General features: G+C 35.9%; 1 protein-coding gene across 17 annotated transcripts in view; it reads right to left on the bottom strand.

Annotated features, from left to right (window-relative positions):
* The window catches only part of ANKS1B (ankyrin repeat and sterile alpha motif domain containing 1B), a 1271383-nt gene that overhangs the window by 1039571 nt on the left and 208810 nt on the right, over positions 1–23002 (bottom strand). For all 17 annotated transcript variants that reach the window (XM_039471669.2, XM_074402369.1, XM_074402368.1 and 14 more), the window contains exons 5-8: positions 9116–9191; positions 6761–6862; positions 3106–3219; positions 494–660 (exon numbers count right to left, since the gene is read on the bottom strand). In XM_039471669.2, the coding sequence (XP_039327603.2) occupies positions 494–660; positions 3106–3219; positions 6761–6862; positions 9116–9191 (459 nt within the window). The remainder of the gene's footprint in view (positions 1–493; positions 661–3105; positions 3220–6760; positions 6863–9115; positions 9192–23002) is intronic.

Genomic DNA, 23002 nt, shown 5'->3' with positions numbered 1-23002 from the left:
TGCAGACTGAACTTCCCACATTCTCTCCTACTATGACATAAGGAGTAGGTGAGGAAACTGTACATGTGGCTCAGCTGTTTTTCTTCTTAAAGATGGTGTTAGACTGAGTTCATAGAGAAAATGGGGGAGACAAGACTGAGTTCATCGAGAAAATAGGGAGACAGTCAAAATGAAGATTTTTGTCTTTCTTTGGGAACCAACATCATTATGCCCAGTAAAACTAAAGGAATATAACAACAAAAAACTAAAAATCCATGTGTTTTAAGAAAGAGTCTAAATGTAGAGAGATCGTCAAGTGATGTCTCAAAGCACTCCTTCCCCTACAGATGCACTGAGAGGAAAACCCCAAAGAACATCAGGAAAAGAGCAATAAAAAAACCTGACATCTTATACTGGCAGAATCTGATAATGCACCACATCTGATGCCTCTTAGGTGTACATACTGATCTGGCAAAGACAGACACATTGTCTTCATTCCCCCCACCTTACTTACTACACTCTGGCTTCCATTTTTCCCAAGTTCTTCCTCTGAAATCTTGCTCAAATTATCTAAGTAGTGGTCTGATATTGTGTGGCACAAGTCTTCAAATGAATAATCCTTTTCTTGACAGAGTTTTATTTCATCCAAGAGTTTTGATAATTCTCCAGTGACGGTTTCACCTATGAGAATAATTTTTTCAGAAGTTTCAAGAAAGGCTATTGTTAAAACTTAAGGTTAATCAATAAAAATATGACTGCTATGGTGATAGAATTCAAAATATAACAAGATTAAGCAGTCAGACAGACACTATTCTGCTAAAAACAAAGTACTCAACTATAATTAGAACAACAATATTAATGGACAAAAGAGATTATAATTCTGCCTATTTTCCTTCTTTTTCAAAATATAAATAATTATTGTAAGATTATATATACATAGTACATAAAAGCATCTGGAATTCCAATTCACAAAGTTTCATTTATTATAGGATTTCATTTCTATAATCTTTTATTGGTATTTTACTTCATTGACAGAATTCATCAGCAAATTTGAAATGGTGCTGAGAACCTTCTTTCTAGGTTCAATAAACAGAAATAGAAATAGTACACGTTATTTAAACAAATAATGATATAGGTAATCAGTACATTAATAATTATGGTATATGATATAAAGCAAAAACACAGAAGAAACAGATACTATGCATCATCTGTCAAACATGAAGATTTTGTAAATTATATGCAAATATGCACATTTCTAAACAGTCTCAGAAAGGTTCCTTATACCTATAATTTATTCTGAAAAAAAATTTCTAGCAGTTGCAATCCAGATTTTAATATTTTTATTCTGACTTAAAAACACATTTCAGATCAGCTAACTATAGATAAATGAATTTATTTCTGGACTCTATTCTGTTTTATTGGTATATATGTCTGTTTTCATGTCTGTACCATACTATTTTGATTACATTAGCTCTTCACAAGGGTTCCAGGAACACAAATGTAGAAAAGACAGTCAGTTCAATAAACAGTTTTGATAAAGTACATGTCCACATGCAAGAATGAAATATGACCCTTATCTCATAACCTATGTAAAAAATGAGATAACGACTAGAAAATTAACACCTGAAAATATAAAACTCCTGAAAGAAAATATAGGTAAAAAACTGGATGTTGGTTTGAACAATGATTTTTTTGATATGAACAAAAGCAAAAATGAACACATGGGATTCCATCAAACTAAAAAGTTTCTTCCACTGCAAATGAAACAACAGACTAAAAAGGTAACTTAAGGAATGGGAGAAAATATTTACAAACCATAGATCTCGTAACAGGTTAATGCCAAAAATACATAAGGAATTCACATAACACAAAAGCAAAAACACAAATAACCTAATTTTAAAATGGGCTAAGGACCCAAATAGACACTTCTTCAAAAAAGCACATAAATGGCCCAAAGTATATGAAAAAGTGCTCAGCATCACTAATCATCAGGGAAATGTAAATCAAAACCACAATGGGTTATCACCTCACACCTATTAAAATGGCTATTCTCAAAAAGATAAAAGATAGGAGGTGTTGCTGAGGATGTGGAGAAAGGGAACCCTGTATGCTGTCAATGGGAATGTAAAATGATATGGCCACTACGGAAAACAGTGTGAAGATTCCTCAAAAAATAAAAAATAGAATTACCATATGATTCAGGGTTCACACTTTGGGGTGCTTATTTAAAGAAAATGAAACCAGTATCTTGAAGAGATATCTGCACGCTTCTGTTCACTGCAGGATTTAGAACAGCCAAGACATGAAAACAACTTAAGTATCCACTGTCAGATGAATGGATAAAGAAAATGCAATGTGTGTATACATTTATATACCCACTACACAAATAATGAACTATTATTCAGCCTTAAGAAAAAAGATCCTGCCATTTGTAACAACATGGATGAACCTAGAGGACATAATGCTAAGTGAAATGAACCAGGCACAGAAAGACAAATACTGCATGATCTCATTTACATGTGGAAGCTAAAAAAGTCAAAGTCATAAAACAGAGAGTAGAATGGTGATTGCCAGGGGCTGAGGAGTAAAGGAGATGGGAAAGTGTTGATCAAAGGTACAAAGGTTCAGTCGTGGGGGATTAATAAATTCAAGAGATTTAAAGTACAGCATGGTGACTGTAGTTAATAATATTCTATTGTATACCTGAAACTTGCTAAGAGAGTTGATTTTAAGTGTTCTCTCCACCAAAAAGACAAAAAACAAAAAACAACCACTATACTAGGTGAGGTAATGGGTAAGTAAATTAGCTTGATTTTGGAAATTATTCCAAAATGTATATATCAAGTTGTACACTGTAAATATACATAATTTTTATTTGCCAAGTATGCCTCAATAAAGCTGGGGGAAAAACACATTAAGAAAAAAACATGAACTTCACTATAGCAGGGATAATTTTCTGCTTTGCTCACTACTGTATCTCAGGACTGAGAAGCCCTAACCAACAACAGGAGTTCTGAAAAATGGATAAAATATAGAGTATAGGATAAAACCTATTAGACTTGAAATTTTCACAACTGTACATAAGAGTCTAGTATAGTTTCCAGGGCTTTATAATTAGGCACTCACTTTTGGTCTTTTGGGAAGGAGACTCAACAGGAGATGAAATGTGTGTTTCCTGTGTTACATCTTCCTGTACAGGCTCTTCGAGGACTGTAGATCTTCCCATGCCTTCTAAATACTCTGTATATATACAATTTTGAGATTACATACTTGAATTCACTTATTTTAAAATCAATAAATTTTATGTTTTACTTCTGGTGATCAGCTTTTCATTTATTTTCTTGTATCCTAACTATATCCTAAGTTTTCAAAAGAACTTCAAAACAACCAAACATGCAAAAGAATGTCATGATGAGTTATTTACTTAAAGTTTTTAATCTAAAAAAAAAGACACTCTATTCTTTGGTAGAATCTCTTGAACTCCTTTCTTCCAAAAATGAAATTTAACACATTCTTTCCTTAAAAATAAATTCACCTATTGAAGATACAATAAACTCCTTGGTCTCCTTAAATATTTTCCATCTGAAGATTTTAAACTATCTGAAAGATGATTTAAACAGATTTAATCCCTAAAATAGGAATGTTGAGTTTATATGGATACAACAACTAGCCAGGTAACATAAATGAATGAAATGGAATAAGTTTATTTTAAAATGGTGCTGTAATCTTGTAAGATAAGCATAATTTGCATATTAACTTTATTTCCACAAAGAAATAATGTTCATTGCCATTATTCTTGAAGTAATGTCCTATACTCAGCCTATCTTTCATTTTTCCAGTGTTGATAAAGATATAATATTAGGGATAGCAGCTTAAACTTAAATATTGCTTTCTATGGACCCAGCATTGTTCTAAGTATTTTCTATAAATTGACTCATCTAATCCTTACAAAACTATGACACATTTACTGAGTTTTAAAGATTACAAGTAAAGGAGGAATATTATTAGTCTATGTTCATTCAGCTAATAAGTGGCAAAGCCAGATAAGTATAAGACAAGAAAACATCTCACTTTTCTCTTAATCATAAAGAAAATAGCATCTGACTATAGAAATAAATGTTCACCAATATTCAGCCTCACAGACCATGTTTAACCAGAGAACTAATGACCAATGTAAAGTTCATCCCTGAAATGAAACAAAACTTCTTTTTGAGAAATCAAAACTCCAGAGTTTGAGCTAAAATTCTAGACGATTTTTTTCTTTTTTTGAGATGGAGTCTCACTCTGTCAACCAGGCAGTGGCATGATCCCAGCTCACTGCAACCTCTACCTCCCAGATTCATGCGATTCTCCTGTCTCAGCCCCCCAAGTATCTGGGACTACAGGCACATGCCACCATGACTGGCTAATTTTTTTTTTTTTGTATTTTCAGTAGAGACAGGATTTTGCCATGTTGGCTAGGCTGGTCTTGAACTCCTGGCCTTATAATCACCCACCTCAGTCTCCCAAAGCACTGGGATTACAGGGGTGAGCCACCGCGGCCAGCCAAATTCTAGATTTTTAAATGTTAACAACTAATTCAAGTTTTATGGAAACACAATGTAGGCCCAAAATATGTGATATAAACGAAGCATGTCTGCTATCTATCAAAGTGTTCAGCCCACAAGTGGCTAGTTTATAGCCTCTGTATAAAGATTAAATTAATAGATCCCTTTTCATACCGATCACTTGCTTATACTTCTTTATTCAGGATGCACCTTTTTCTTAAAATATGATTAAGAAAATTTGTACTCTCATGCCAATCAAGTACATCCTCATACCAGGGAAATCCAGGACTGCAAAGAACAGAGATGATGTGTTCAAATTCTGAATTTTGCCAATAATTAGAGAACTTCAAAGATGTCCCATATGCCCTATCACAAACTGGCATACCTAATAAATCTTGACCATTTAGGAGAGCAAAGATAGTTACTCCTATATAACAACACTTCATCTTAGATAAACCAATGCAGTAAATTTTTTTAAAGTCCATAATTATGTCACATCCTCTTTTCTAGTAGGTAACATTTATTTTGCTTTTCCCAAAAGACATATTACACACATGCTTCAGTTTTTAAAAGTTCAGTGAGAGGCTGGGTGCAGCGGCTCATGCCTGTAATCCCAGCACTTTGAGAGGCTGAGGCAGGCAGATCACCTGAGGTGAGGAGTTTGAGATAAGCCTGGCCAATATGGTGAAACCCCCTCTCTACTAAAAATCCAAAAATTAGGTGAACATGGTGGCAAGCATCTATAATCCCAGCTATTTGTGAGGCTAAGGCAAGAGAATCACTTGAACTCGGGAGGTAGAGGTTCCAGTGAGCCAAGATCACGCCGCTGCACTCCAGCCTGGCTGACAAGAGCAACACTCCATCTCAAAAAAAAAAAAAAAAAAAAAAAAAAAGTTCAGTGACAGCCAAAAGTCCAATATGAAACATAAAGTACCTAGAGGGAGAAGACTGATAAAAATAGTATATGCCACTCTTATTTTTTAGCTTTTATTCAATTTAATTTTAATTTATATAAAAGGCTGTGATTGGATCCTTGTCTGATTTAGCTCTGTATGGATTTATTTGACTTACAATTAACTTCTTTATTGATAAGAAAATTCTAGGGACTCGAACTTTCCTGAAATGTTTTGATGTTTGGGAAATAGAGAAGAAAGCATAATGGCCGCATACAGTGCATTTATTCTTTTTACTCTTCCTTGGCCTTTGTTGACTCCTGTATTTACATGTTCCCTGCCTGACTTGGTTTTAATTCATTTATCTCCCTGCAGAACAATGCTGTTCTTCAGCTTCCCAACTGACACCTAATAAAACCTATCCCAGCACCCTCCTCTGTCATACTTGCAGCCAGTCCATAACAAGTGTAGGAGATAATCACTGCTGAACAGGGTAAGAGCTAACTAGAAAGGAGAGAAAAAACATCTGGGTTTTTTAGGTAACATGCTGTATGTCATGTCTAATTGCCAAACAGGAAGGGAAATCATTTAAATCTAAATTTTTTGTAAAAGTTTTAGTTCAAATGGAGAAGTATGCAATGCTGCAAACAACAAAAGTCGTACCTAGAGAGTTGTCAAACCTTCAATAAAGCTAATAACTGCCACTAACAACAAACATACTTAAATGACCTTTACCAAAAACAAAGGCTAGTAAGACTGAGTTATTTTATAAATTGGATTGGGAAGGAAATAATCTGTATTCTTGCGGCTAAATACTATTTTTGTTATTATTGTTAATCCAACAGTTAGATACAAGCTCTGCCATTTAAGATACATGAATTTGAGCAAATCAAATCTCTCAGAGCCTCAGTTTCCCTTATGTGCAATAAGTAAAATAATATCTGACTTATCTTACTACATAGGGTCATAGAAACCAAAGTAGTAGCAAATCCTGAAAACACTGAAAGTATTATTCAAATGTGAGCTAATACTTAATCATCACTACTTTGTAGTGTTATTAACCACCAGCTCATAACTATTTACTAAATGTGAATTTAAACAATATTTTAATATCAAATGAGTAAATAAATACATTAACTTCTTTAAAATAACAAGTAGTTGAAAAACAAAAATAAAAAATTAAAAGGTATTATTATTTAGTTTAAAAGTCTACCAGAAAAAAATAAAACTAGTTAAGTTTGTTCAAAAGTAAACACTAACTCAAAATCCAGAGGAAAACTACAACAGTTTCAATTTCATCTCGACTATAAGGCAAACACATCCATCATTCAATACATTTACCTTGTAAGAGTGTTGCAATCTGGAGAGATTTCTGAGATGGATGTTCTTTCAGAATGTCCAAGACAGTTCTACCTAAGCTATCCTTTATGTTGGCATCAATTCCTGAAAGAAAAAGAAAAACCCACTAGATGTACACCACTAAAGTGTCCTTAGAAGATACTATAAGAATCTAACTGCTGTAATTTCAAACATACACAGACCAAGCACTAAAAGTGGTTTTTAAAAAATTAAGTTCTACATACACCACAAACACACGCAAGTTTTTACCAAAGAAGGGGAAGCTTTTTGCTACCAAAGATTAGGAACATTCTTTTTTTTTATTGCATTTTAGGTTTTGGGGTACATGTGAAGAACATGCAAGATTGTTGCATAGGTACACACATGGCAGTGTGGTTTGCTGCCTTCCTTCCCCTCACCTGTATCTGTCATTTCTCCCCATGCTATCTCTTCCCACCTCCCCACCCCCCCGTCACTCCCCCATTTCCCCCCAATGGACCCCAGTGTGTAGTGCTCCCCTCCCTGTGTCCGTGTGTCCCCATTGTTCAACACCCGCCTATGAGTGAGAACATGCGGTGTCTGATTTTCTGCTCTTGTGTCAGTTTGCTGAGAATGATGGTTTCCAGGTTCATCCATGTCCCTACAAAGAACACAACTCATCGTTTTTGATTGCTGTGTAATATTCCATGGTGTATATGTACCACATTTTCCGTATCCAGTCTATCATCGATGGGCATTTGGGTTGGTTCCAGGTCTTTGCTATTGTAAACAGTGCTGCAATGAACATTTGTGTGCATGTGTCCTTATAGTAGAATGATTTATAATCCTTTGAATATATACCCAGTAATCCAAAGGAACATTCTTGATCATGAATTAACTCTTAAAGGGCACTGATCCAATGCTTAAGATTGTTTTTCAGGACCCTATGGTATCTTTGGGTTATAACTACTTAACTAAACAGCACACTATTACACTAAAAAAAAAATTATTGATTTAGAATGTGAATTCCTAAAGTATAATGGTCATGTGATTTATATACTCTGTATAATATCGTAAAAATATTTAGTAAATGATAATAATGTATCATGTAAGTAATATAATAGTCTTAGAACACTTGAATATCCACAAAGTTAAAAAAGCATGATTATTTTTAACTGTTGTCCACAAAGAATTTATCCAAATACATAGTCATATACTCCATGATATTTATTTATGCAAGACTATATTCATCAGCAACACTCATCATCCACTTGATGAGCAAACTTATTGAAGTGTGTAACTAAAAGACCTGTTATTATTTTAGTTGTGAAAATATATAGTGTATGAAAGAACTTACTTTAATGTAGCAAATAGCTTTCACTGCCCTAAAAAATGTATGAATTTTCCAAATACATAATTGCAAAAAAAAAAAAAAAAGCCAGTTTACAGGATCTGGTCCCGAATTTTAGTTCATTGTAAGATTATTTAATACATGTTTAAATTTGTACAGGAATGTGTGACCAGCACATATTAATACTGAGGTGGTTTCCTCAAATCATTTGTTATCTCACCACACTGCATGTTAAAATTAAATATAAATGAAATTTTAACTTTGTTAAATTGTGTACAAATACAATCACAATACAATAGTCTGCTAACATCTTTCATTTTATTTTTCTACAAAGGAAAATAAAGTCACTATAGTCCATAACATGAAAACCTTCCATCAGTTGTTTACAAGCATGAATTTCTATCCATGTCTTACGATCTTTAAAAAAAAAAATCTGACCTCAGTTCTACCTTTATTTCATTTCAATAAGAATGCACATATTAAAATAAATAAGCCAACTTTATTTTTCCTTCAAAGCATTCCCTTTAAAAGATTCCCTTTATAATAAGTCTCCATAGCCTAACAATAGGTACTCAGTTAATGAACTTACTAGAAGGATAATTTACCTTAGGAGAGAAAACTCAAATCTCTGTTTACCCTAGCTCACAATATAAAATCTAGGAAAACTATTATGCTCTTCAATAAACCAAGCACTTGTGACAATTTCTCAAGGATCAATTCCTCTCTTACAGAAGGCAGAAATCTCCTTTTCTTTTGGTAGTTGATCTCTAAAGCACTTAAATGCATAAAATTGTAATAACTAAGATATTTGTACTTAAAACATCTATTGCATAAAGGAAGGTGCACACTGATATCAATGTTACCTAAATACTGAAGGTCAGTTCTACATAATATGAATACATATCTGCAATTTAGAGCAAAGGCAAGACGGTGATCTGTGAAGACAACGGTGTCATTTTCCTTTATCTATTCCCAAAATAGAAATGGTATATGACAGGATAAGCTCCATGCAGAATCACAACAGTTACCTGTTTCTAACAGAACTCGTACAACATCCACCTTTCCAAACAAAGCTGCTTCATGAAGTGCACTCCCCTTTTCTGTCTGGAAAAAATAAATAAATAAATAAATAAATAAATAAATAAATAAATAAATAAAGCACGATTGCATTTGGAATGCTTATAGGTTAAAAAAAAAGTCACATTTTATATATTCATACTTATTTTCTGTAATCTCAGCCCTCCCTAACAGAAAGATAATGTGGAATAAAGAACAGATTCTAAAAGCAAAATCCATCAGTTTGGGTTTGTAAAACATCTCTGCTTCTAAATGACAATTTGGGCGGGGCCCAGTGGCTCATGCCTGTAATCCCAACATTTCCAGAGGCTGAGGCAGGTGGATCACCTGAAGTCAGGAGTTCAAGACCAGCCTGACCAACATGGCAAAACCCCATCTCTATTAAAAATACAAAAATTAGCCATGCATGGTGGTACATGCCTGTAATCCCAGCTACTCAGGAGGCTGAGGCAGGAGAATCTCTTGAACCCAGGAGGCAGAAGTTGCAGTGAGCCAAGATCATGCCATTGTACTCCAATTTGAATGACAGAGTGAAATTTCATCTCAAAAATCAATAAACAGCCATTTGACTTTTTATGTTAGTAAGCCACTCACATTCTCTTAGCTTCAGCTGTCTTTAAGTATAAAATAAGAGTAGTAGTGCCCACCTCACAAGGCTTTTGTGACTACACAAGAAGCTCTTTTAATCAGCATGCATTTATTTAACATCAATTATAAGCCAAGAGTAGTTGAAGGATGTTCTGAGGTATGGAAATGTCATCCTGGCCCTCATATATTCACATTCTATTTGAAGAGACAGATGTCTAAACACAGATGCTCCTTGACTTCCAATAGGATTATGTCCTGATAAAGCCACCATAAATTAAGTATCCCATAAATTGAAAATGCATTTAGGCCAGGCGCAGTGGCTCATACCTGTAATCCCAGCACTCTGGGAGGCCGAGGCAGGTGGATTGCCTGAGGTTAAAAGTTCAAGACCAGTCTGGCCAGCACAGTGAAACCCCATCTCTACTTAAAATACAAAAGAATTAGCCAGGCACGGTGGCATGCACCTGTAATCCCAGCTACTCAGGAGGCTGAGGCAGAGGAATTGCTTAAACCAGGGAGATAGAGGATGCAGTGAGCTGAGATTGCACCACTGCACTCCAGCCTGGGCAACAGAGAGAGACTCCATCTCAACAATACAAATTTAAAAAAGAAAAGAAAAAAAATGCATTTAAACACACTTAACCCACCAAACATCGTAGGCTAGACCAGCCTACTTTAAACATGCTCAGAATACTTACATTAACCTAGAGCTGGGCAAAATCATTTAACACAAAGCCTATTTTATGATAAAGCACTGAATATCTCATATACAGCATATCACTAGCCTGGGAAAAGATCAAGATTCAAAACTTGAAATATATCAAAATTGCGACAGTTTCACACCATTTTAAAGCTGAGAAATTGTTAAATCAAATCATTGTAAGTTAGGGGCTGTCTGTAAATATTTATGATAAATGAAATCTAAACAATTTAATGTAGCCATAAAAAAGAATCAAATCCTGTCATTCACAGCAACATGGATGAGCCTGGAGAATATTATGTTAAGTGAAATAAGTCAGGCACAGAATAAATACCACATGTTCTCACATATGTGTGAGCTAAAAAAGTTGAGCCCACAGAAATAGAGAGTAACATTATGGTTATGAAAGGCTGGGCAGGGGAGCAGGGAGAGAAGGCTAGGGAGAGGTTGGTGAATGGCTACCAAGTTACAGCTAGATAGGAGGAAGAAGTTCTAGTATTATACATCAGGGTGATGATAGTTAATGATAATTGATTATATATTTTCAAATACTAGAAGAGGAGTTTTGAATGTTCCCGACACAAAGAAATGGAAAATGTTTTGAGGTAACAGATATGCTAATTACCCGGTCTGTCATTGCATAGAATATTTCATGTGTCCAAATGTCACTCTGTACTCCTAAATATGTACAATTATTACATATCAATTAAAAATAAAAATAAATTAAAAAGCAAAAAATAATAATAATTTAATGTGGCTTACAAAACCCAGATGATATTTTCTCCCTGCTTTCCTCTTCATTCCATCTTTTGCCCATCATAACCCTCTTCCAGACCCCATGCCTATGCTCCAGGCATGCTGAACTCTTTCATAATCATTTCATATTGCTTTCTTGCACAGGGGTCTCAAAAGCTGGTCTCTCTGCCTCACAGGATCTAACTCCTAGCCTTCTTAATCTGGTCATCTAGATATACCACTAGTTGATTTTCAGCATGAATAAGAATCACCTGGAGAGTGTTGAAAAACGGAATTCTGGGTTCCTCCTCAGTGTTTCTCATTCAGTAGCCTGAAATTAGGCCCTAGAATTATCATTTCTAACAAATTCCCCTATGATTCTGAAAGTCTAAAAAGTATGTTTTGAGAACCGTGAACCTGTACTATATGTTGAATCTTAACTTAATATAATTGCATTTATAAACACATCCCTGGGCCCTCAAGTTTAGCGCTTTTGCTGGGTGTTCCATATCAATCTATATTTTCCTTATCATAGCACTCATAATACCATATTATAATGCAATTGTCTAGTTCCCATTATAAACTATAAGTTCAGTGGAAATGTAGGCCACATCTATTTTTTTTTTCAACATTGTATCTCCAATGCCTAGCAAGTACTTTGAAAATATAGATGTTTAGGAATTCTTCTGAGGGCAAAAAGTGGAGGGAGGAAAAAACACAGGATGAAAAACAAGGACAATTTGTGAGTAGTGCAGGATGAAACTGATTCCACCTTGAGGAAGATAAAGGAATATTTCAAAGATAATGCTTTTTGGGCTATACAAATGTTAGTTGTCTCTTTTTTTCATTCTTTTTCTACTTCTCTCAAGAATCTAACAAGTATCAGTAAGTCGTGTGTGTGTGTGTGTGTGTTGTTTTCAATTGAATTGTGTGTGTGTGTGTGTGTGTGTGTGTGTGTGTGTGTTTGGTGTTTTCAACTGAATAGTGTCAAGGTAGCAATTTTGTCACCCTTTACTAAATGTGATCTCTAATTTGGGATTCTAATCTCAACCTGAAATAGAAATATCACTATAACATACAATGTAAAAACTTTTTTTTTTTTAGATGGAATCTTGCTGTATCACCCAGGCTGGAGTGCCGTAGTATGATCTTGGCTCACTGCAACCTCCATCTCCCAGGTTCTAGTGATTCTCCTGCTTCAGCTTTCTAAGTAGCTGAGATTAAGGTGTGCGCCACCACATCCAGCTAATTTTTGTATGTTTAGTAACGATTCCATTTCCCCAAGTTGGCTGTGCTGATCTTGAATGCCTGACCTCAAATGATCCACCCACCTCAGCCTCCCAAAGTGCTGAGGCATGAGCCTCTGTGCCTAGCCAAAACTCTTCAATATAAGTCTATTATATAATTAGACCCAATCTAAAGTAGTTTATAAGTATATTACTAAGGAGGTTTGGGGAACACTGAATATCAATATGGTCTGAATTTATCTTTGGGATGGCATGATTGAAATGCATTTGAAATATAATGTACTACCATGATATGTAGATACTGAAAAAATGGAAACAATAATTTATAAACATACAGCACAATGATGAAGGAAAGAAGAACTGGAAACTGATTCAGCTCTTAAGAAAATAACTTCAATGTGGGGCATGAGCATTTTATTTTTTTCCCTTCCTTAAAAATATTTCTTGAAACAATCTAGTTTTACTCGCTCTCATTCTGTATTTTTCAACCAGATTTCTGATTACTAATTTGATTCCCTTACACTTTTCACAAAATTTTGGACTTAATTTCAGAAAAATCCTTCCTGATATAGCATACTTCAGTACATTCTGAAACCAACAAAAGAATATTTTAATTCAGGATCATGAGGGGAAAGTAGTGGAATTCCTCACAGTCTGAGGGAAAGGGGAGGACAGAAATTATGAACCCCAGGGGGTTAGCTTTGAAACAGGTATTTGTTCCAGGGAATCTGTCAACCCATGGTAGACTAGTACCTGGACTTTAACCAGCCATTCAAGGTATGAGTGAGAGTGGGGCAGAAGACAGTCTGAAGTCCAAGCAAGCTGAAAGCTTAGATGAGGGACCCCTGCAAAACTCTAAAACCTCTAAATAACAACATCCTCAGTGAAAATTAAAACAACAACAACACATTGCACAGAAGGGGAAAGGATGTCTAACTAGGTCTTAGTTCTAGACAGAGTTAAAAAAGTAAATCCCCCTAAGAATGTCTAACCACAATTCTGTACTCATATGATAAGTTTAAGGCAAAATTTTACGGTCTCTATGAACTCCAGGTCCTTAGCCAAAATGTAGAATAAAGCGGTCCTGGGTTTCTAGTAATACAGGCATATATAAATACTTAGAAGAAGCAGATAGAAATCCCCTCTCTAAAAGTACACTTTTCAACTCCAAATATTCCAGCACATGAAGCTCTAAAAAATACAGATTCAAACTTATAGATTACTGAATGAGAAAGGAAACATCCCACCATGAACAAGGATTTAAAAATTTAAAAAAAAAAGAATAAAACTCATAAAAATTTCACGTATTGAAATTTTTGGTCAGCTATAGAATACATATGTGATAAATAAAATAAGTAGAACAAAAAGAACAATTATCAAAATTGACCAGATGTGAAAATGAACCAAATAGCAATTCTAGAAACAGAGAAATATAATATTTAAAATCAATGGCTTAATAACATATAAGATACCTACTGAAAAGGATATTGAACTGGATGATAGATTTTTTCAGTACATAATTAATATGGTTTGTATTTATGTACTTAAAAAATCTCATCTTGAATTTTAGTTCCCATAATCTCCATGTGTCATGGGAGGGATCTGGTGGGAGGTAATTTACTCATGGGGGCAGTTACCCTTATGCTGTTCTCATGATAGTGAGTGACTTCTCACAAGATCTGATGGTTTTATAAGGGACTTTTCCCTTTTTGGCTCAGCACTACCACTTGCCTGCCACCACATAAGATGAGACTTTGCCCCTACTTCACCTTCCACCATGATTGTGAGGACTCCCCAGCCATGTGCAACTGTGAGTCAATTAAACCTCTTTCTATTATAAATTACCCAACCTCAGGTATGTCTTTAGTAAGACCATGAGAACAGACTAATACAATAATGCAATAAAAGGAATAAGAGATGAAAAACAGAGCAAAATTACATATGTACCTATACCACTTGTCTTACCTGCTGGAACACCAAATATTAACAGCTATCTGCACACAAAAAAGCACTGTCACAGAACCAAAAATCAAGTGAGCCATCACAGTACCTGGCTTTAACTTTATACTGCCGAAATGGACACTGAAGAGGGCAGGAGAGACAGTCCTGAGTCACGGGCGCCACCCCTCTCCCATTCCATGGCAGTGGCCATGCAGCACAGAGAGAAAAATTTGTGCATTTTAGGAAGGAAGAGGGAAGTGACTGAGGAACTTTACACCGAACTCAGTGCTGATTTGTCAGAGTCGACAATAAAGCTGTGCTGGGTTCAGCCAGTGTCCACATATTGAGGGAGCACTTGGACCAGCTTCAGCCAGAAGGGAATCACCCATCCCAGAGGTTAGAATGTGAGTCTCTCAACAAGCCTCACCACTGCACTGCAGGCTGAAGTGCTCTGGGATCTTCAGTAAACTTGAAAGGCAGTCTTGGACACAAGGACTGCTATTCCTAGGCAAATCCTAGTGTTGGGCTGGCCTTAGAGCCAGTAGACAAAGTTGGCACATGATCTAGGGAGACAACAGCAGATATGGCTAAGAAAGTACCTACACCATCCCTCCACCGATCCCAGGCAGTACAGTTAACAACAACAAAAGTAATTCCTCCCTTCTATTTAAGGAGAGGAGAGTGAAAAGTAAAGAGGACTTCGTCTTACATCTTAGATACCAGCTCAGCCATAGTAGGACAGGGCACTGGGCAGAGTTGTGAAGCTCCAACTCCTGAACATCCTCTAGATGTACCTTGAGCCAAAAGGGAACCCACTGCCTTAAAGGAAAGGACCCAGTCCCAGCAGGATTCATCATTTGCTCACTAAAGAGTTCTTGGCCCTAAATAATCAGTAGTGATAAACAGGGAGCACACCATGGCCTTGTGGTCTGAGACATGCTGGCTTCAAGGGTGTTCCAGCACAGTCCCAGCTGTGGTGGTTATGGTGAAAGACTTACTCTGTTTGAAAAAAGAGGCAAAAATAAAGGGGACTTTGCCTTGCACCTAAGGTACCACTCTGGTCACAGTAGGGAAATAAAACAAGCAGACACATGGAATCCCCAAGTCCAGGCCTAGGGTCTTGGACAACATTTCTGAATCTGTCCTGGACCAGAGGGGAGCTTACTGACCTATAAGGTATGTCTCAGGCCTGACAGCACTGACCATAAGCTGACAAAAAAAAAAAAAAAATCCCGGGCTTTAAGTAAACATTGGCAGTGACCTAGAAGAACTTGTGGACCAGAGATGATGGTGGTCACAGGAAGAGGCTCTTCTGCTTATGGAAAAGGGAAGAAAGAGTGAGAAGGACTTTAGAATGCAGTGTGAGTGCCAGCTTAGCTGCCATAGATTAGAACATCAGGTAAACTGCTAAGGTTTTTGACTCTAATCCTTGGCTTCCAGACAGCTACTCTGTACATGCCCGGGGTCTGGAGGACTCACTGCCCTGAAGATAAGGATACAGTGCCATGCTGGCATCAGGTCTGATCCAATACAATCCCAGCAGTAGTTACCAAAGGGGTGTTTGCATCACCACACCCCCAGGAATAGGTGGCTCTGCAGAAAGAGACAGACTGTTCTTTGGGATAAAATAAGGAGAAAGAAGAACAGTCTCCGCTTGGTAATACAGAGAATTATTCCAGATCTTATCCAAGACCAGTAAGGCAGTATCTCCATGAGTCTGCAAAAACCACAGTGTTAGCAGATTTGGGGCCCACATCCCTTCAAATACCTGGAAAGTCTTTCTAAAAAGGACAGGCACAAACAACCCCAGTCTGTGAAGACTACAACCAATATCTAACTCTTCAATGCCCAGACACTGAGGAATATCTGTAAGCATCAAGACCATCCAAGAAAACATGACCTCACCAAATGAAATAGATAAGGCACCAGGGACCAATCCTGGAGAAAAACAGATATATGATCTTTCATACCAAGAATTTAAAACAGCTATTTTGAGGAAACTCAAAGAAATTCAAGACAACACAGAGAAGGAATTCAGAATTCTATCAGATAAGTTTAACAAAGAGACTGAAATAATTAAAAAGAATCAAGCAAAAATTCTAGAGTTGAAAATTGCAAATAATGTAATACAGAATGCCATTAGAGTCTCTTAAGAGCAGAATTAATCAAGAAGAAAGAATTAGTGGGCTTGAAGACAGGTACTTGAAAACGCAGTGAGAAGACACAATAAAAAAGAATAAAAAGCAATAGGACCTCCTTTCAACATCTAGAAAATGGCCTCAAAGGGCAAATCTAAAAGTTACTGGCCTTAAGAGGAGGTAAAGAAAGAGTTAGGGGTAGAAGGTTTATTCAAAGAGATAATATTGGAGAATTTCCCAAACCCAGAGAAATATATCAATATTCAAGGACAAGAAAGTTATAGAGCTACCAAGCATATTTAACCCAAAGAAGACTACTTCAAGACATTTAATAATCAAACTCCCAAGGGTCAAAGATACATAAATAATTCCAAAAGCAGCAAGAGAAAAGAAACAAATAATATGCAATGGAACCCCAATATATCTGGCAGCAGACTTTTCAATGAAAATCTTACAGGTCAGGAGTGAGTGGCATGAGATATTTAAAGAAATATGTCATGAAGGAAGAAAACTTTTACCCTAAAATGGTATATGTGTTATACCCTAAATGGTATACCTTTTTGCTATGGTTTCTTCCCATCTTTGTGGATTTATCTACCTGTGGTCTTTGTAGTTGGTGACTTTCAGATGGGGTCTCAGAGTGAATGTCCTTTTTGTTCACGTTGAAATTTTCCACCTTAAACTTCATATGGAACCAAAAGAGAGCCTGCACAGTCAAGACAATCCTAAGCAAAAAGGACAAAGCTGGAGGCATCACGCTATCTGAATTCAAACTATACTACAAGGCTACAGTAATAAAAACAGCATGGTACTGGTATCAAAAAAGAAATATAGACCAATGGAACAGAACAGAGACCAAAGGGGCAACACCACACATCTACAACCATCTGATCTTTGACAAACCTGACAAAAACAAGCAATGGGGAAAGGATTCCCTGTTAAATAAATGGTGTTGGGAAAACTGGCTAGCCATGTGCAGAAAGCAGAAACAGGACCCCTTCCTGACACCTTACACTAAAATTAACTCCAGTTGGGTTAAAGACTTAAACATAAGACCTAACACCATAAAACCCCCAGAAGAAAACCTAGGCAAAACCATTCAGGACATAGGCATAGGCAAGGACTTCATGGCTAAAACACCAAAAGCACTGGCAACAAAAGCCAAATTAGACAAATGGGAACTAATTAAACTCCAGAGCTTCTGTACAGCAAAAGAAACAATCATTAGAGTGAACTGGCAACCAACAGAATGAGAAAAAATTTTTGCAATCTACCCATCTGACAAAGGGCTAATATCCAGAATCTACAAAGAACTAAAACAAATTTACAAGAAAAAAACAAACTCATTCAAAAGTGGGCAAAGAATATGAACAGATATTTTTCAAAAGAAGACATATATGATGCCAACAAACATATTAAAAAATGCTCATCATCACTGGTTATTAGAGAAATGCAAATCAAAACCAGATTGAGATACCATCCCACACCAGTTGGAATGGTGATCATTAAAAAATGACATAAGAGCAGAAAATCAAACACCGTATATTCTCACTCATAGGCGGGTGTTGAACAATGAGAACACATGGACACAGGGAGGGGAGCACTACATACTGGGGTCCATTGGGGGAAAATGGGGGAGGGACGGGGGCTGGGGAGGTGGGAAGAGATAGCATGGGGAGAAATGACAGATGCAGGCAAGGGGACAGAAGGCAGAAAATCACACTGCCATGTGTGTACCTATGCAACAATCTTGCATGTTCTTCACATGTACCCCAAAACCAAAAATGCAATAAAAAAAAATCTGGAGACAACAGATGCTGGAGAACACTTCTGCACTGTTGGTGGGAGTGTAAATTAGTTTAACCATTGTGGAAGACAGTATGGTGATTCCTCAAGGACCTAGAAATAGAAATTCTATTTGACCTAGCAATCTCATTACCGGGTATATAGCCAAAGGATTATAAATCATTCTATTATAAAAACACATGCACACGTATGTTCATTGTGGCACTGTTTACAATAGCAAAGACCTGGAACCAACCCAAATGCCCATCGATGATGGACTGGACGAGGAAAATGTGGCACATATACACCATGGAATACTATGCAGCCATAAAAAATAATGAGTTAGTGTCCTTTGTAGGGACATGGATAAATCTGGAAACCATCATTCTCAGCAAACTGACACAAGAACAGAAAATCAAACATCACATGTGCTCACTCATAAGTGCATGTTGAACAATGAGAACACATGGACACAGGGAGAGGAGCATCACACACTGGGGTCTGTTGTGGGGGAATAGAGGAGGGACAGCAGTGGCTAGGGAAGTTGGGGAGGGATAACATGGGGAGAAATGCCAGATATAGGTGATGGGGTGAGGGAGGCAGCAAACCACATTGCCATATATGTACCTATGCAACAATTCTGCATGTCCTGCACATGTACCCTAGAAACTAAAGTGCAATAAAATATAAATATATATTAAAATATATATATATATGATCATTTCAACTGATGCTGAAAACATGTTTGATGAAGTCCAACATCCCTTCATGATTAAAAAAAAAATCCTCAAAATGTCTCAAAGTAATAAAAGCCATATGACAGATGCATGGCTAGTATCATATTGAACGGAGGAAAGCTGAAAAGTCTTTCCTCTAAGATCTGGAATACAATAAGGATGCCCACTTGCAACACTGTTACTCAAAATAGTACTGGAAGTCCTAGGTATCACAATCAAACAAGAGAAAGATGTTAACAACATCCAAATTTGAAAGGACAAAGTCAAATTATCCTTGTTTGAAGATAATATAATCTTATATTTGGAAAAACCTGAAGACTTCACTGAAAAACTATTAGAACTGATAAAAAAAAAAGTATCAAAGTTGCAGAATACAAAATCAACATACAAAAATCAGCCGCATTTCTATATGCCAACAGTAAATAATGTGAAAAAGAAAAATTTTTAAATCCCATTTACAATGGCCACACATAAAACTAAATACCTAGGAATTAATCAAAGAAGTGAAAAATCTCTATCATAGAGTAATTCCTAAATACCTAGGATTAATCAAAGAAGTGAAAAATTTCTTTTACAATGAAAACTGTAAGATACTGATGAAAGAAATTGAAGAGGACACTAAAAATTGAAAGATATTCCATGTTTATGGATTGGAAGAATCAATATTGTTAAAATGTCCATACTAACCAAAGCAGTCTATAGATTCAATGGAATATCTATCAAAATACCAATGACATTTTTCACAGAAATGGAAAAAAAAATCCCAAAATTTATATAGAATCACAAAAGACCCAGGATAGCCAAAGCAATCCTGAGCAAAAACATAAAACTGAAGGAATGACATTACCTAACTTCAAATTATACTGCAGAGCTATAGTAACCAAATCAGTATGGCACTGGCATAAAATCAGACACATAGACCAATGGGACAGAAAACCTAGAAATAAATCCACACACCTACAGTGATGTCATTTTTGACAAAAGAGCTAAGAACATACACTGGTGAAAAGACAGTCTTCAATAAATGATGCTGGTAAAACTGGATATCCATATACAGAAGAATAAAACTAGACTCCTATCTCTCACAGTATATAATAATCAAATAAAAATGGATTAAAGATTTAAATCTAAGACCTCAAACTATGAAACTACTACAGAAAAACTTTGGGAAAAATCTCCAGGATATTGGTCTCGGCAAAGATTTCTTGAGTAATACCCCACAAGCACAAGCATCCAAGCAAAAACGTGCAAATTAAATTTAAAAGTTACTGTACAGCAAAAGAACAATCAACAAAGTGAAGAGACAACCCACAGAATGGGAGAAAATATTTGCAAACTACTCATGTGACAAGGGATTAATAACCAGAATATTTAAGAACCTCAAACAACTCTATAGGAAAACATCTAATAATCCAATTAAAATATTAACAAAACATTTGAATAGATATTTATCAAAAGAAGAGACACAAGTGGCAAACAGATCTATGAAAAGGTGCTCAGCATCATTGATCATCAGAGAAATGCAAATCAAAACTACAATGAAATATCATCTCACCCCAGTTAAAATGGCTTTTATCCAAATGCTAAGCAGTAACAAATGCTTGTGAGGATGTGAAAACAAGGGAACCCTCATATACTGTTGATGAGAATGTAAATTAGTACAACCACTATGAAGAACAGCTTGGAGGTTCCTCAAGAAACTAAAAACAGAACTATCAAACTATCTAGCAATCCCACAGCTGGATATCCACCCCAAAGAAAGGAAATCAGTATACTGAAGAGATATTTACAATTTCATTGTGGCACTGTTCACAACAGCCAAAATTTGGAAGCAACTTAAGTATCCATCAACAGATGAAAGATAAAGAAAATGTGGTCTGTATACACACACACACACACACACACACACACACACACACACACACACACACATTTTATTGGAGTACTATACAGCCACAAAAAAGAATCAGATTCTATCATTTACAAATGCATGGATAGAACTGGAGATCATTATATTAAGTGAAATAAGACAGGCTCAGGAAGACAAATATCATATGTTCTCAGTTATTTGTGGGATCTGAAAATCAAAACAACTGAATTCACAGAGATAAAGAAGGATGGTTACCAGAGGCTAGGAAGGATAGTGGGGGCATAGGGGTTGGAGGAAGGTGGGGATGGTTAAAGGGTACAAAAAATAGTTAGAAAGAATGAATAAGACCTGGTATTTGATAGCACAACAGGGGCACTATAATCAGTAATAATTCAATTGTACATTTAAAAAGAACTAAAAGAATATAATTGTTTGTAACATAAAAGATAAAGGTTTGGAGGGAATGGATATTCAAGTTTCCCATGATTTGATTATTATAAATTGCATGCCTGTACCAAAATATCTCATGTACCCATAAATATATATACCTACTATATACCCACAAATATTTTACATTTAAAATTTTTAAATGATTATAGAAATGAATAAAGAAAATAAAAAAGAAATGAGAGATGGAAAATATTAATGATAGGATAAAATAAGAGGAGCCAACATATGTCTAATCAGAGTTTTAGAAGAAGAAGATAGAGGTAAAGAACAGTCAGTGGCTAAGAACTTTCCATAATTGATAAGACACTGAGTTCTAGACCAGCAAGCAAAATAAATGAAAAGAATACATCTTGGACATATCACAGCAAAACTACAAAGCTACTAAGATAATAACTGTAAAACACCCTGAGGGAAAAAATTGCCTAAAAAGAAACAATAATTAGATCAACAGCTGACTTCTCAACAAAAATAATAAACTCAGAAGAAAGTATAATACCTTCATGCAACAAGAGGAAAAAAAGAAACTATCAACCTAGCAGAGAAAAAAAACTATCAACCTAGCATTCTATATTCAGCCAAACTACCTTCTAAGAATGAAAGTAAAATAAAAACATTTTCAGACAGATTAAAAATGAGTGGTTACTTAGACTCTTACTGAAAGAATTTCTATAGGATATAATTCAGAAAAGAAACTGAGTTGCAAGAGGTAATGATAAATAAAGAGAATGGGTAATATGAGGCTAGATCTAAACCAACTATTTAAAAATATAATAATGTCTACTTTTGGCACTGATTTGGTTTCTCAGATACTTTGATAAAGGATGATGCACACTGTAGGCACTGAAAGGGTCCCCCCTATACATAGGGAACATATTCCAAGAACCCCAGTGGATGTCTCAAACCAAAGATAGTACTGAACCTGAAAGTCATCGATCAGAATTCATTTCTGTTCATGTCTTCCATCCACAAATTTAAGGCCTTTTCCATCTTAACAAGCACTTACTGTGCACTATAGCTGTAACTTCTGCAGTTTGAGGCACAACAGCAAAACTAGTACAAATTTCTTTGTCTTTCTTCACAACTTCAGATGGAGGATTTATTCTTATTATAGATCTTAGCAACCTCTACATACAATTTGTTCTTTTCTTTAGTAAGTCAAGAACTTTCACCTTTTCACTTAGAGAAAGTACTTTACAGCTTCTGTTTGGAATATTCAAAGTGTCAGCATCACTACTCTTGTGCTTTGGACCATTATTAAGTCAGATATGGGTGACTTGAAGCCAAGCAGTGCAATATCAGGACAGTCAATCTGATAACCAAGAGAGCTACTAATAGGCGAGTTGTGTCTACAGCATGGAGATGCTGGACAAAGAGATGATTTCACGTCCAAGCAAGACAAAGTATGATGGTGAGAGATTTCGTCATGTTACTCAGAATGGCATGCAATTTAAAACTCATGAGTTTATTTCTATAATTTTCCATTTAGTGTTTTCAGACTCTGGTTGACTGCAGGTATCTGAAACTGTAGAAAACTAAACCTCAGATAAAGGTTGAGTGGGCAGTGGGAACTACTGTATTCCAGACAATAAAAATACATGATCTCCACTATAAGTAAACAAATCTCTTTCTACTAAAAGCAGATATAGC

The sequence above is a fragment of the Saimiri boliviensis genome, chromosome 7 (assembly GCF_048565385.1).
Source record: "Saimiri boliviensis isolate mSaiBol1 chromosome 7, mSaiBol1.pri, whole genome shotgun sequence".
Taxonomy (NCBI): domain Eukaryota; kingdom Metazoa; phylum Chordata; class Mammalia; order Primates; family Cebidae; genus Saimiri; species Saimiri boliviensis.
Note: the sequence above shows the minus strand (reverse complement) of the source record. Positions and strands in the feature narration are given on the sequence as shown.